Below are 16,473 nucleotides of genomic sequence, written 5' to 3'. Positions count from 1 at the left end.
TTGCCCACCACTGGTGTCTGTGGAGGAAATGATGCCTCACCACTGGTGTCTGTGGAAGGCACCAGTGGTGGGGCACCAAGTCTTCCACAGACACCAGTGGTGGGGCACCAAGTCTTCCACAGACACCAGTGGTGGGGCACCAAGTCTTCCACAGACACCAGTGGTGGGGCACCAAGTCTTCCACAGACACCAGTGGTGGGGCACCAAGTCTTCCACAGACACCAGTGGTGGGGCACCAAGTCCTCCACAGACACCAGTGGTGGGGCACCAAGTCTTCCACAGACACCAGTGGTGGGGCACCAAGTCTTCCACAGACACCAGTGGTGGGGCACCAAGTCTTCCACAGACACCAGTGGTGGGGCACCATTTTGCCACCACTGGTGTCAGTTGTAGCTGGAATAGTGCACCAAGGGAAGGATAGAGGCAAGGGTCACAGTTTTAAGACCACTGACATAGAGCATGATGGTAGGCAACATCTTACTGATGATCCTACATAGACATATGTCGCCTTGCATAGTGACTTAAAGTGGAACTAAACCCATTGACTTAACAGTTTCCCAAAACCGTTGCATTCAAGGCATGCCTGTACTAAGGTCCCCTTCACAGGGCTGATTAGCCACATATACTTTATTCCAGTGGCATGAATCGGCGGGTTCTGGTGGCTGGAATGACAGGTGCATGCGAATTGGGACAACCTCTCAGCCTGTACAAAGTGTTGACAGGCTGACAACATTTGTCACTGTTTGCCTGTTGCAGCACAGCAAGTGGTTTATTTATTTCAAGTACTTATATAGTGCTGTCAATTTACGCAGCGCTTTACATATCATCTCACATCAGTCCCTGCCCTCAAGGAGCTCACAATCTAAGGTCCCTTACTCACATTCAAACATACCAGGGCCAATTTAGACAGGATCCAATTAACCTACCAGCGGGTCTTTGGAGTGTGGGAGGAAACCAGAGTACCTGGAGGAAACTCACGCAGGCACAGGGAGAACATGCATGGCATGGCGCAGGCATGTTATGTCTTGGTTGGGATTTGAACCAGCAAACCTTTTTACTGCTAGGTGAAAGTGCTACCCAGTACACCACTGTGCCACCAAGTCTGGATGTATCTGACCACCGCTTTGTGTGCGGCTACACGCAAACAGTGACAGCCGCTGCCAGCCTGTCAATACTTTGTTGTCCCTATTCGCATGCACCTGTCATTCCACGGCTGTGTGAATAAGGCTTAACTGTCACATTTTGTGCCCTCAATTGAACTGTTAAGCCATCATATGGCTGGTGTCATAACTGATCATATGTGTAGCACCATGGCAGCTGCAGATCAGAGGCTAAGATGGCAGCTTCCTTGACTGTAAAGGCTAGGAGGGTTTCGTTTTACTTTAGAGAGTCAACATTTTTTATTTTTTTTATTTTTTACCTTACTACTTTCTGCACCCCTTTCACATGGGCCTGTCTGTTTACACCCAACGCCAATCCGATCCGCTAGATGGATGGGGAATGGATCCTCATCCGTCTGTTTTTAGTAGGTAGGATCAGATGTTGGTGGGTGTCAATGGACCCATGCCACTCCATAGAGGGCAATGGATGGTCCAGTTGGGTCCACCTAAAAAACTGACAGGTGGCACCTACACCACTGCAGTAATGACGTGGGGCAGGCAGAAGGAACCACGGCACCCGGTCTGGGACCACGAGTCCTAGGTGAAGAGGGTTCTCTGGACACTGTGGTTGGGCAGTGGGATGGGTAAGCATAACCTTTCTCAGTTACGCAGAAATCTTTATTTTTAATTATGCAATAGGGTTACTTTTAAATATAGTGTTGAATGATGTTTACATCATTACATTCCACTGCTGGATTTATTTTTTTATTTCCTCAGATTTAATTAAAATGGCCACGTAATGAAGACATTGCAGTTTTCCTGGATAGTGCCTGATCAGCATTTTCACGATTAAATAAGGAATGCAAGATTAAAAGCCTTTACTGAAGAGAAGCTGGTCATCTTCAGTCAGTGCAGATTTATTACATGGGGTTTTCACTCAAATGTGAAGCCAGCGTCTTTTGAAACTTTTCATAACTAAAATATTCCCCATCCTACAAAATAAAAACTTCAAAGCCCAGTTCTCACTGATGGAGCATTTGTCACATCAGAAGTTGGACCCCATTCTGGTCAATAGAGCCGTTCTAATCGGTGTGACTTGAGTCGCTCCGACTTAGAAAAAGGTTCCTGCACTACTTTAGGTCGGACTTTGGGACGACTTGCATGCGACTTCTGTTACAGAAGTCGCATGCAAGTCGTGCGACCTTGAGGTCGGGTGCAGTGTGAACCCAGGCTAGCAGAGCCAGCCTCTGACTTTTCCTGCTGTTGGTGGGCAGAGAGTTCTCTTCTGCCTTCATTCTGAGAGATTAGAATCTCAAATAGTTTGCTGACCATGGTAATCTCTCACACACAAGCATTAAATCAGTACAGCATACTCCAGATACTGACTTTTTTTTATTTTTTATGAGGTTTGATGTGTTTCCAAGCTCAGTTTCACTACAGGACAGAAGCTTTCCATTTCTGTTCTGAATTTGGTTGTCAGTTGCACAAGGCAGGTGCCAGGGTGGGAATCCACTCAGCAGGTAGACTCGGGCAATTAAAGTCGAATTTCAGACCTTAACTAAACTTTTAAATTGGCTCCCATTCCCCCTTTTATCTCCTATATAAACTACCCTGTAGAAGGAAGATGCTTATACTTGCCTATTCTCAGGGCGCTCCAGTCTGGTCACATGATTGGCTACCAGCAGCAACTTCAGGGGAGAGGAAGGCCAGCTGATAATGTATTCCCCATAGTAATCCTATGGGTGATGTCGCTGCCCAGGCATTCCATTAGTTGGTAGTCCCTCCTCTCCCCTGAAGCCAGCCACTGGGCAAATCAGAGGACCGGAGCATCCTCAGTATGAGTAAGTATAAGCGTCTTCCTTGTACAGCAGGGATGGCCCGCGGAGCCCTCTGATGTGGCCCGCGACTTCCTGCTCTGGGATAGAATAGAAAGAATACTGTTATTAAAGTTTATTACTAAAATCACAGTGTATATATGGGCATATCTTTTCTGCAGTGGTTACCGGGCTGCTTTCAAACTGATGCGCATGTGCAGAGCAGTTTACCTGTGGGTTACCTTCACTGAGCCATAGACTTCTATTATTACCTGCAAGTTTGGTGAGCTTTGTGAAAGTGCACGAAACCTGCAGAATATAATGGAAGTCTATTGCAAACTGCAGGAAAGGTAAACTGCGTTGCACACGTGGTGCGGGTAAACCACAGCGCATCAGTGTGAGAGCAGCCTTGGACCCCTTTCACAGGGTCAGTCCGACAGTCCGAACAATTGGACCCTCCATTCACCTCTAAGTAGTGGCAGACATAAACCGATTTGTGTTCTACCTCCAATATGATCCGCTAAAAAGTATCGTGGGCTGCGTCCGTGTCTGCTCTGCAAATGCAGAGTGGACACAGACATGCCATCCACCCACTCCGCTCATTGTGGCCCTCGACCGGTTACCAAATCTCTTAAGTGGCCCTCGCTCTTCAAAAGGTTGGGCACCCCTATTGTACAGAGTAGTTAGTATAGGAGTTTGGGGGGGGGGTGGTGGTCTGATTATGAGAGCAGTTTTAGCCTTAGAGCCTAGGATTTCTGCTTTAAATGCAAACTGAGCTGTACGGTTTTTTATTCTTCTGATAAGTACAGACAGCAAAAAGTTCAAGCACTTCCTGTGCATTTCCAGTGTTGGCATAGTGCAACTTCCTTCCTTGAAATAACCTTAATTTCTCTGTGGTCAAAGATAGTAATGAATTGTGGCGTTATGTAGTGACATAGGTGCTGAAGGATGGAAGTAAACGCTATAACTTTTGCGCAAACCAATCAATAAACGCTTATTGCAAAATTATGTAGAAAAATATGTATCAGCCTAAACTGAGGAAATTTTTTTTTTTTTTTTATATATTATTGTGGGGATATTTATTATAGCAAAATGTAAAAAAAAATGCGTTTTTTTTTATTTATTTTTTTCAAAATTGTCGCTCTATTTTTGTTTATAGCGTGAAAAATACCACCATTAGAAAGCTCTATTTATGGGGAAAAAAAAGGACGTCACTTTTGTTTGGGAGCCACGTCGCACAACTGCGCAATTGTCAGTTAAAGCAACGCAGTGCCAAATTGCAAAAAGTGCTCTGGTCAGGAAGGGAGTAAATTCTTCCAGGGGATGAAGTGGTTTTAATTTTTGCAGCGGGGGTGGGGGGCGACCTCCACTTTAAGCCATGTTTCGGAGCCATGCAGGACCCCTTCCACCAGGCATGCGTGCCTCCGAAATGTTGCTTCATTTGTTATGCTGCGATCGCTAAATAAAGCTTTGGACCCATTCTGGATATCTGTGGTGTGCTGGTGACACACTTTCGCTTAGAACTCAGCGAGGACACAGGTATTCGACCTTCCCAGAAGTGTTGGATGCTGAAGATGCTGGTGAAGATTATAAAACTACAACGGAGTATAGTTCAGTGGTATTAGGCCACCATAGATGTAAGTATAATACTTGTTTTTCAGGGAATTGTTTTTAAGGTTTAACCTCTAGAGATCCGCGCTATAGCCGAATGACGGCTACAGCACGGACCTGCTTTGCTGGGACTACGTCTATTGACGTCGTCACGTGCACGAGCGGCCTGTGCGCCCCTTGAGGGGAGCGCTCTGTGATCGGCGAGTCTATGAGACTCTCCTGATCACGGATCCAAGCAAGGGGTCCATCCTGACCCCTTACCACGTGATCAGCTGTCAGCCAATGACAGCTGATCATGTTACAAAACAGAGCCGGTAATCGGTCCCGATCACGGCCAGCGTATCAGTGCCCACCTGCCCCCTGACAGTGCCACCTATAGAATAAAAAGTGCCATCCATTAGTGCCCACAGTGCCACCCATTAGTGCCACCTATCAGTGCCCACAGTGCCACCTATCAGTGCCCACAATCTGACGCAAAAAACAGTGCTGCACCTCAGTGCCACATATCAGTGTCATCTACCAGTGCCCAGCAGTGCCACCTATCAGTGCCCATCAGTCCCATCTATCAGTGCCACTCATCTGTGCCCATCTTTGCCCACCAGTGTCGCCTTATCTGTGCCCATCAGTACTGCCTTAACTGTGCCTATTAGTGCCACCTTAACTGTGCCTATCAGTGCCCACCCGCGCCGCCTCATCAGCGCATTTCAATGAAGGAGAAAAATGACCTGTTTGCAAAATTTTATAACAAATTATTAAACATGATTTTTTTTTTTTTTTTGCATCTTTTTTTCTTTAGCAAAAAATAAAACTCCCAGCTGTACTTAAATACCACCAAAAGAAAGCTCTATTTGTGGGGAAAAAATGATAAAAATTTCATTTGGGTACAGTGTTGTTTGACTGCGCAATTGTCATTCAAAGTGCATCAGCGCTGAAAGCTGAATATTGGTCTGGGCAGGAGGGGGGTTTAAGTGCCCAGTAAGCAAGTGGTTAAAGACTGTCACTATAAGGTGAGAGCAATGCCCTATCACAGGATAGGGGGTGTGCTGGACCAGGCTGTGTTGCTGTGTTGCTTTATTGCAGTGTAAATCCAAGGAACTGGTTCTCCTATCTATCTAGTGTGTCTGGTGTATAAGACTGGCTACTAAAATTACAGATCCCGTGGCAGCTGATATAGTCCACATACATCCACCGGACACTTTATTAGGTACACCTTGCTAGTACCGGGTTGGACCTCTTCTTCTTCTTTCCCCCCCCCCCCCCCCCCCCCCCTCAGAACCACCTTAATTCTTCATGGCAAGGATTCAACAAGGTGTTGGAAACGTTCCTCAGAGATTTTGGTCCATAGTGACATGATAGCATCGCGCAGTTGCTGCAGATTTGTCGGCTGCACATCCATAATGTGAATCTCCCATTCCACCACATCCCAAAGGTACTCTATTGGATTGAGATCTGGTGACTGTGGAGGCCATTGGAGCACAGTGACTTCATTGTCATGTTCAAGAAATCAGTGGTGAGATGATTGGAGCTTTGTGACATTATTCTGCTGTAAGGAGCCATCAGAAGATGGGTATACTGTAGTCATAAAGGGCCATATACTCAGGTAGGCCGTGGCGTTTAAACTATGCTCAATTGGTACTAAGGGGCCCAAAGTGTGCCAAGAAAATATCCCCCACAACTTTACACCACCACCAGCCTGAACCATTGATACAAGGCAGGATGGATCCATGCTTTCATGTTTTTTATGCCAAATTCTGACCCAACCATTTTGAATGTCAAAGCTAAAATTAAGACTCATCAGACCAAGCTACATTTTTCCAACCTTCTATTGTCCAATTTTGGTGAGCCTGTGCGAATTGTAGTCTGTTTCCTGTTCGCTGACAGGAGTGGCACCTGGTGTGGTCTGCTGCTGCTGTAGCCCATCTGCTTCAATGTTTGATGTGTTGTGCATTCTGAGATGGTATTCTGCATGTCTTGGTTGTAACGAGTGATTATTTGAGTTAGGCCGCGTACACACGCGCGGACTGTTCGCCCAACTTTGTCCGTCCAACAGTTTCGGCAAACAGTCCGCTCAAACTTAGCATGGACGGACATGCCCACACACGACGAACGAACAGTTTGCTGAAACCGTGCGCGATGACGTGAACGGCACGTACGACGGGACGAAAAATACGACGTCCTATACACTGCATTATAGCTTTCGGCGTGAAAATCCTTTCTGAGCATGCGCGCAACTTTGTTTGACGAACAAGCCTACACACGGGCGGACTGTTCGCTCAAACAAGGTTTCAGCGGACAGTTTTTCGGAATTTCCGAAAAACCTTGTCCGTCCAACTGTCCGCTGAAACTGTCCACTGAAAGCCCACACACGAGCGGACTGTCCGCCCAAACACTGTTCAGCGGACAAAGTTGGGCGAACAGTCCGCCCGTGTGTACGCGGCCTTACTGTTGCATCTTGAACCCTCTGCCCATTCTCCACTGACATCAACAAGGCATTTTCCTCCATACAACAGCCCTGCTCACTGGATGTTTTCTCTTTTTCAGACCATTCTCTGTAAACCCAAGAGATGGTTGTACTTTAAAATCCCAGTAGATCAGCAGCTTTTGAAATACTCAGAGCAGCCCATCTGGCACCACCAACCATACCACATTCGAAGTCCCTTAAAGCCAAGTTCCACCCAAAAGTGGAACGTCCACTTATCTGATCCCCCCCTCTGGTGCCACATTTGGCACCTTTTCGGGGGGAGCGGGTACCTGTTTTTCACAGGTACTCTGTCCCCTCTTCATGGTGACTGGGCTGTGGCGAATTACATTGGCAGCTTTGCCCCTTTCTTCCTTCCTCCCCTTCTTCCGGGCCAGTGAGAGAGCACAGCGCCATTTGCGCATGCGCAGCAGGGACCCAGCCGCAGCATGGCGGCAGCAGCACCCGACTAGCCGATGTAAACTTCTGCTGCGTTGCCGACATCTCTGGACTCCAGGTCAGGTAAGTGTCCTATTCAGCAGCTACAGTATGGGGCGGGCGGAACTCCGCTTTAAATCCCCTTTCTTCCCCATTCTGATGTTCGGTTTTAACTTCAGCAAGTCGTCTTCCACACGTCTAGATGTTAAAGTGGAGGTCCACCCTAAAATGGACCTTCCGCTCATCGGAACCCTCCCCCCCTCCGGCGCCACAATTGGCACCTTTCAGGGGGGAGGGGGGTGCAGTTACCTGGATAATCCAGGTAACTGCACCCACTTCCGGGATAGCTCTCTGCGGAAAGGGGCGTAGATTACGCCCCTTTCTGCAAGTGCCCGCCCCCTTCCGCAAGTGCCCCGCTGCCTGCTGGGAAACACACGGATCCCAGAGGCAGCGGGGACCGTCCTTATTGCGCAGCGCTACTCGCGCATGCACAGTAGGGAACCGGGAAATGAAGCCAAAAGGCTCCACTTCCTGATTCCCATACCCAAGATGGCGGCGGCAGCACTCGAGTGTCGATCTAGAGATCGGCTTCGGGTGCCGACATCGCGGGTGCGCTGGACAGGTAAGTGTCACTATTTTAAAAGTCAGCAGCTGCAGTATTTGTAGCTGCTGGCTTTTACAAAAAAAAAAAAAAAAAAACGCGGAGTCCCGGCGGACTCCCGCTTTAAATGCATTGAGTTACTGCCATGATTGGCTGATGAGCAATTTGTGTTACCAAGCAATTGAACAGGTGTACCTAATAAAGTGGCTGGTGTGTGTGTGTGTGTGTGTGTGTGTGTGTGTGTGTGTGTGTGTGTGTGTGTATGTATATATATATATATATATATATATATATATATATATATATATATATATATATATATATATATATATATATATATATATATATATATATATATAATATAATATAATATAATATAATATAATATAATATAATATAATATAATATAATTTTTTTTTTTTTTTTTTTTTGTATAGTTACCATTGTGCCCAAAGTTCATTTTTTTTTTTTTTTTTTTTTTTTTAGCTGTATTGTCTGCCTGCCTTTGTGTGATCCATCCAGCTCTTAATGTAAGCATATGTTTTACATTTACCCAGATCATTTGGGAATTGTACATTAGATTATATTACCGTGTCACCATGAGATGTACTATGACACGTGTCACTGTGACATATACGATGTCACATACTCCCAGTATGGCTTATAATGGGCTATATACCTTCAGTGGAAGAGATGGAGGGATATGGCGTCCAGTTTGACAAGCTTATGGTCTTAATCGGTCAGCCGATTACAGAAATGTATCTAAAGCCTTGGGGATTTCATTCCCTCAGCGTCCGACAAGCCGATGATGTGACCTGTGTTTCTGATTGGGACCTCGTTTAACCCTTTAAGCACGTCACTATCGCCACCTACCAGCTCTCTATTACAATAACTGCTCGCTGCTGTACAACATAGGTTCCTAATCATCTCCTATTCAGTATACATGTAATCACATGTAATCCTGGCAGTAAAAGATCAGGAATGACGTGGGAATTTGGGCTTTGACATGGGTAGAAAGAAAGGCAGATTGGTGTATTTGGGGACATTTTTTAACCCATCTGTTCTGGTTCTGGCCGTTGATAATCTCTACATCTAAGCTATAGTAGAGACCTTCATGTTTTTTCCTTCTCTTCAATCCATGCCGGAGTTTCTGAGATTAGCAGCGTGAAGCCATTTCTGGAAGAGAAATCAATACATCATTGAATAAGCGGCACGTTTGTGCAGAATAGCGGCTATGGTCTTGGCGGAGGAACGCTGGGGGCTGTCAGGAGCCGAGTGAGATGACTGAAATGTCATTTGGGATTTGACTGATTGGTGCCAAGGATAGATGTTCTGTTCAGGCTTGTGGAGGCTGCAAAGCTTTAAAGGTCTCTTTAGTTTTCCTGTAATCAGATGGTGGTGGGAGATGCTCTGAAATTCCCTTTGTCGCATCAACCAATTTCAGACATTGGTTTTCTGGAACAGCAGGCTGTAGTTGAAAAGAAACGGAGGGCAGCAGGCAAAATCTGGTTGCAGATTTTTCTACCGAGGAAGGCCTGCAAACACGCTGAAATCAAAAAAATTCTCTCAATTTGCTTTAAAGCTGATATTCCGGCAGATATGTCAAATACTTTGTTTAAAAACAAAAAAAAAATTCTAATAATGAACGGATGTGCTGCAAGGAAGAAAGTAAATAAAGCAGATTAATCCCAAAAGCAAACATTTATTATATAGTAGTTTACCAATTCTTAGATGTGATGCCTGCATTTGTTTTCTTTTTTGGGCTTTCTTTCTTTTATTTTTACCTGGTGATCTGGCCAGAGAGTCTGTTTTTCAAAAGAACACACTCTCCTGCAGCTGTAGCAGTCAAAGGGATGGGACAAACCATTTAACACTGACAGGGGTGCTTACAATCATCTGATATTAATTTATTCATTTAAATCCTTATCCCAAAAGGAAAAAAACAGCCTGCTGTATTAGCTGGAGCTTGGCTTCAGTTCGTCTTTGTATCTAAATCTGCTAGTACATCTGACACCCCCCCAGACTGAGAATGCTGCTGTTCAAAGCTGCCCCTGTGCTCCTTCATCCAGAGTGGGGGTGCTCCAATACAGGTGGTGTGTTACTCGCCAGATTACGAGGTGAAAACAAACAGAAAATGCCTAAAATAATAAAACAAATGCAGCCACCACATCTAATAATTGGTAAGCTGCAATATATAAAAATTTCTGTTTTAGGTATAATACCGTATTAGCTCTCCCAAGGGCCTTGTCAGCAAACTGCTATGATAAGGTGGAATTACTGACATCTCTTGATACATGGACACTTCCTGGAGTGTCGATCTCCTGTGTCCTCCCCTGTACTCGGTGGTTCCTCCTACTCATCTATAGGTCAGTCCTGTGTTATGTAGTGACATAGGGGAAGCCAATAAGTGCAGAAGGGGATTTCTGAAAGGACGTCATTTGGGGACTTCTCATAATTTTGCACAGCACAGGCAGCATGAGAGGTTATTTTCTTTCTCTCTTTCTAAGGATGCCTTTTCTTAGAAACTGTTTTTTTTCCCGACTACGTTTTTTTTTTTAACACTGTTATATATACATAAATATTGGCACTTTGTATATGCTTCCTGTAACTTCCTGCAGAGCAACACTTGGAATGGGAAAGCAGGCGGCCATCTCTAAGAGCTGATAAGGCTCTGCTGCATGAGCATTTTTCCCGGCTAACATAAGGGGGGAGAGCTGAGTGAGGGTAAAGCCTCATACACACGATCAGACTTTATACAAACTTTCCCGTGGACTTTTGTACAAAGGGCGTTGGCCGTGAGCTTGTATTGCATACACACGCTCGGACTTTTACAGCCAAATTTCATCAAATCACGTGGTTTTTCTGCTCTTTACCGCCACCTTTGGTCAACTTCTGTATTGTTGTTTGATCTTTTGCATTGGTTCTGAGCATGCGTGTTTGTAATGACCGGTTTTCTGTACTCACGATTGGACTTTGCTCCATCGGACTTATGTTGTCGAAAAGTTTGTCTGTTCGCACAGCCAACATTTGTTCGATGAAAAACGAAAAAGTTTGTCCAAAGAAGCGTACACACGGTCGAACGTTGCCTTAAAACAGCTAATTTGCATGTTTGTTGTCAAAAAGTCTGATCGTGTGTATGGGCCTTCAAGGTGGACCAGTGTGGATGGATGGATGGATCAATGTTATTTCGCTGCTTCATTGTCCAGTCAGCAAGCTGGGGTTGTGTTTTAATCAAATCCTCTTTATAAAATCCTTATTGCAATGGAGACAAAGCATCTGACTGCTTGCTGTGCCTGGTAGGGGTGTCTGGATTGCAAAACCTGCAACACATAGCAAGTTCTATCCCTAACTGATGACACTCCCTCTGTACTGTATTCTGCTATAGGCCAGGCAGGAAGTGGTTAAAGTGGTGGGCCAGCTGAATTATTTTATTTTTTGTAAAGACGGCAGCTACTTGCCTGTCCGGGGTGCCCGCGATGTCTGCCACCCGAGGCCGACCCGTCCCTCGGCTCTCGGGTCCCAGTGCCGCCATTCATACTAAGGGAAACGGGCAGTAGAACCTGGCGGCTTCACTGCACATTTCCTACTGCGCATGGACTTTGTGAATGGCCGGCTGTGTTCTGGGACACACACAGTTCCCGGAACACACCGTGCCCCATTCCCCAGAAGACAACGCGAGGAGAAGACTGAAGATGACTGCGGTGTAGGAAGCTGCAGATTAGGACAATCTGGCTAGCAACAGCCACATTTTTATTTTTATTTATTTCTGATTTTTTTTTTTTTAGGAACATTTTTGATGCAATTTTTTTATTTTTTTAGGGTGGCCCTCCGCTTTAATAAGGGATGTTTATGGGCTTCCTCAAAATACAGCACAAAGTGCTGTATCCCTTAATCAGAAAAAACTTTACCTAGGCCAAACCAGGATAAGATGGATTCTGGTGAGTTACTACGGCCACAGCACTATGCTTCTAGCATTGTAGTGTTTTTATTTAAACTTTTTATTTATTTTTTTAAATACAGTTGTGTTTGTAGAGTTTTTATTTTATTTTTATCTTCCCTTTGATTATCCTTGGTGATGGTGCTTCTCTCACAGCTACACGGAATATAGAAAGAGCAGACTTCAGCAGTTTTCTGCCACGTCAATGAGAAGATGAAGTGTCAGGGCGCTCAGTAGGAGAGAATTGTCTATATATAGAAATGTGCGTTTATTTTCAGAGAGCAGAAACCTAATAAGTGAATCTTTATGGTAAAAAGAAATATGTAACCGGTATGTTGCCTCTACAATTCGTATCAATTTCAGAGTTGAGTATTTTCTATCAGTGAGGTTTCTAGAAGCATGTATAGGTAATGAGCGGAGGGTCAGACAAACTGTATTTATCAAAGCTGATAAAGCACATGAAACGCGTAGTGACGGCAACCAACTAGCTATTGCAGCAGCACCCTCATTCAGGCTGTTGGCGACCATACCACATCCCGCGGTCCGCAGCAGCTTCAGCTCTGTGTTGGCTCGCTTTTCTGCCTGCAGCAAGTGCTTCCCCACCACACTTCCATTTGGACTCCATCTGGGATAGCACAGTTATTGGTGCCCCCTATGCCCCACTATTGTCAAATTGGATGTCGTTGGCTCCTCGCTGCCATGGAGACCGGAAGTGGCATCATAGGCTCAGCATCATTTTTCACCTTGCATTGATACTTTTCCATGTGTTTTTACATACAAATAATTAATAAATCCGGTTTTATCTACTTTGGGCCCCTCTGACCTGACAATCTTCTCCATTAACCCAGTGCTGACTATCTTCCAATCTGTTGTTCGCTATATTTCCAGATGTCTTCTGTCAGCTGCACTGGGTCACGTTCTGTTGATTATTTACCATTGATTTGACTTTCTTGCTATGATCCATGGTTTAGCGCTTGAGGATTTTTTTTTTTTTTTGTTCTTATTTTTTTTTTTTTTTTTTTTTGTGTGATTTTCTAGACATGAGCTTTAATTCCCTACTACTCTACTTGACAACTGCATGTGGAAGTGGTGGCACAGGTTGACATCAGAAGACATCAGCTGGCTAACTGCAGCACCCATTTATTCCTTTGTACAAAACCCTGTTGTGCCAAACCTTTGTGTAAAGACAGTATAATGCAGTAAAGCCTTTTGGGCTGTGTCTTCTGCAGATTTGAGTTATTCAAGGACTGAAATTGTATTGTTTGCTGTGTGTCGCTGTAAATTGTGCTTCTTTGTTCTATGTGTTTTTTTTTTTTTTTTTTTTTTTTTTTTTTTTATATCCTTTTGTTGCCAAGCTACATTTATTTTTACAGTACAGTTGAGTTAAACATAAGTTATTGTCTAGAAAGGTAAAATGAGAAAAATATTCCCCATGCCCAAGATTTAGATGATGCTTCTACCTCCAGAGCAGATAATTATTGTTATTGTATTGTTGCACTATCATTAACAAGATCTATATTTGTTGCCTACAGAGTATGCAAGCAGCGCGGTGTCCTACGGACGAACTCTCCCTCTCCAATTGCGCAGTGGTTAATGAAAAGGATTTCCAAACTGGACTGTAAGTAATAAATTCTATTCACAAATAAGGACGTTTGAAAAATGTCTGACACAAGCTGCTGTGCCCTAGTATGGTCCAGGCATCAAATGCAGATGGTATCAAATAGAAGTACATTGCTTAAGCAATAGAGGGGCGTCCAATGTCGCCAACAAGATGGTGAAAGAAACACTCTAAAACAACAAACTATATTGACTTCATATGAGCCAAAAGTGTCAGTGAAACCACTGGCCTTTACTTGGGTATTAGACCACCGAACAATCCAACTTTCATCTCCCACTATTGTACACAGAAGGATCAAGTCCCACATGAGGAAAAATAATTTTACAATAAAACAGTGTACACCAGGGGTGCCCAACCTTTTGAAGAGCAAGGGCCACTTAAGCAACTTAGAAACCCGGTCGCAGGCCACAATGAGCGGAGCGCGTGGATAGCGGATTGGATTGGAGATAGGCGTTTGTAAACGGACACATCTTCCACTCCTTAGAGGTGAATGGAGGGTCTGATTGGGTTGGACTGACCATGTGAAAGGGGCATAAGGCTGCATTCACACTGATGCACTGTTTACCCATATCACGGGTGCAGCACAGTTCATCTATGGCTTTCCTTCAGGTTATCTGCACTTTGCCATAGACTTCTATTGTATCCTGTAGGTGTGGTGCACTTTCAGATAGCACACCAAACTCGCAGGTAATAGAAGTCTATGGCTCAGTGCAGGTAACCCACATGTGCACTTCTCTGCACCTGTGGATCAGTGTGAAAGCAGCCCAGTAACTACTGCAGAACAGATATGCCCAAATATACACTGTGATTTTAGTAATAAACTTATCTTTAATAACATTATTCTATTTTATTCCATCCCAGAGCAGAGGGTCGCGGTGCCACATCAGAGGGCTTTGCGGGCCACATGTGGCCCCTGGGCCACTAATTGGGCACCCCTGGTGTACACAGTTTATTGAAATGAAATAGGCCCACCGGGACAGAAGAGAATGCAGTATTTCTCTGTAGTGTATCCGATGCCTAAAACAATTGTATTTTTATTTTGGATAACTAGCGGAAGGGATATGGCTGGTTCACACCAGCTGCTGCATTGCAACTCAGCGGCTGGTGTGTGCTGCGGTGGGGCCAAGCTCAGTGCAGTGAATTGCATGGGTTTCCTTTTTTCCTTTTTTTTTTTTTTTCTTGGATAGAACGTGGAAGAGCTAGGGCTGGTTCACACCAGCTGCTGCATTGCAACGCAATGGCTGTAGTGTGGTGGGGCTCAGATAAGCTCAGTGAATTGCTTGGTTTTCTTTTTTTTAACAAACTTTTCACAGACATCTTTTAAAGAGTTAAATTGCCAGCTGTGTGGATTTCCTTGCCTGGCATTGATAAAAAAACATGCAGTACTTTTTTCAAGCGCACGGTTTCTGCACACCACCACTACGTCATGGTGTGAACCGGGCAGGTAGGAGACAAGGTATTTTGCCTGGTCTTTGTGGTGAGACTGCCCTGGAACCAGCCCTTAGATTAGAACCTCTATAAGGTTTCTGTTATAAATCTGTAGTAATGTTTCATGCCCTGTCTGTCTGCTTACCTCTGGTCTGTGTATCAGCTTAGGGACTGCGCTTTCACATCTGCATGTTTAATTAATCTTCTCTCAGCATGGCTCCACCCAAGCCTCTAACAGGAAACACTATTTAAAACCGTGCACTGCAAGCCAGCCTTGCCCGATCAATAGTGTGTTTAGGCTCCCAGTGTGCTCTACGTTTGATTCATTGTACCGGCTTTGGCTTGTTCTCCGGACTATTCCTGTCTGCTTGTTACCCTGACCTTTAGCGCGTTTGCCTGACTATTCCTGTCTGCTTTCTACCCCGACCCTTGGCTTGTCCTTCTGACTATTCCTTGTTGCCCTGCACTGCTGCTTCCTCTCCATCCACCAGAGCCTGCCGTGAGCGTGAGTTGGGAGACCCTGGGGTTAGTGACTTGGAGTCATCTGCAGCAAAGGCCATTCTCACCATCAGAGGCTCTGGTGAAAACCTGCTGGCTCTTAGACTCCGCTCCCTGGGGAGTCCATGTCGGTGCTCAGGTAGAGCTGCTTTCCTGACCCACCCAGAGCTCCATCCGCAGCACTCAGCCGAAGAGTCCACAAGCTTAGCGGTGTGCTCCTGACCCCAGCAGTATGCATCTATCGCCTCGCCTCAGGTGACCTGACAGTTTCTTGCTGCTGCATGTCCTCTATGTTACATTGGCAACTGTACCTGGAGTGAAAGTGAGGAAAAACTAGTGGGGAAATCTTTTAATAGAGACCCTGATTCCTGTGACAGCTGTCGAAGAGGGGATTTTCCTCACTTAGCAGAGATTTCCTTTCAGTTCCCATTGTGCCATTAGTAGAGGTAGTAAAGGCAGGTCTCCTCAGTGGGACACAGAAGGCATATTAAAAAAAAAAAATACCGCCTCTCCTGTAACAAATTGCTGCCATCAATTATCTGCCAATACCAATTGACAATTACCCAATATTGTCAGTAATTGCACACTTTAGTATGGGGGTTCAGCAACCAGTAGATCTTGGCCAGGTGACTTGTAGATGGAGGTCTGGGCTTGCTGACCCAAAATTACCAGAGCATCAAACAGAGTGCAATGCAGAGGGAATACTTGTAACGAGCACTAAGGGTGCCAATGCCGAATGCAGCTAAGGGCTCATACACACCACTGTAAAGTGTTCTGAGTGTGTTTTTTAACAGGTGGTGAGAAGGCGATATGTTGCCTTCTTCCCACCTGATGTAAACCCATGATGCGATGCACGTGATTGCTTCATGGTAGCACGGCAAATGCAGGTTTAAATCAGGTGTGAGGAGGGCGATATTGTGCCCGGTGATCTCTGACTTCTCCCATGGTGTTAAGGTAGATCTCCACCTTA

The 16,473-nt window shown here is 45.1% G+C and overlaps 1 protein-coding gene across 1 annotated transcript in view; it reads left to right on the top strand.

Annotated features, from left to right (window-relative positions):
- Nucleotides 1-16,473, top strand: part of NSF (N-ethylmaleimide sensitive factor, vesicle fusing ATPase) — a 132,580-nt gene that overhangs the window by 29,195 nt on the left and 86,912 nt on the right. Inside the window, exon 2 of the mRNA XM_077460152.1 lies at nucleotides 13,492-13,577. Coding sequence (XP_077316278.1) covers nucleotides 13,492-13,577 — 86 coding nt within the window. The remainder of the gene's footprint in view (nucleotides 1-13,491; nucleotides 13,578-16,473) is intronic.

This window comes from Lithobates pipiens, unplaced genomic scaffold (assembly GCF_037356315.1).
Source record: "Lithobates pipiens isolate NorthernLeopardFrog02 unplaced genomic scaffold, aLitPip1_a1.2 Scaffold_28, whole genome shotgun sequence".
In the NCBI taxonomy this organism is placed as follows: domain Eukaryota; kingdom Metazoa; phylum Chordata; class Amphibia; order Anura; family Ranidae; genus Lithobates; species Lithobates pipiens.
The sequence above is the reverse complement of the archived record's forward strand: the minus strand, read 5'-3'. Positions and strand labels throughout refer to the sequence as shown.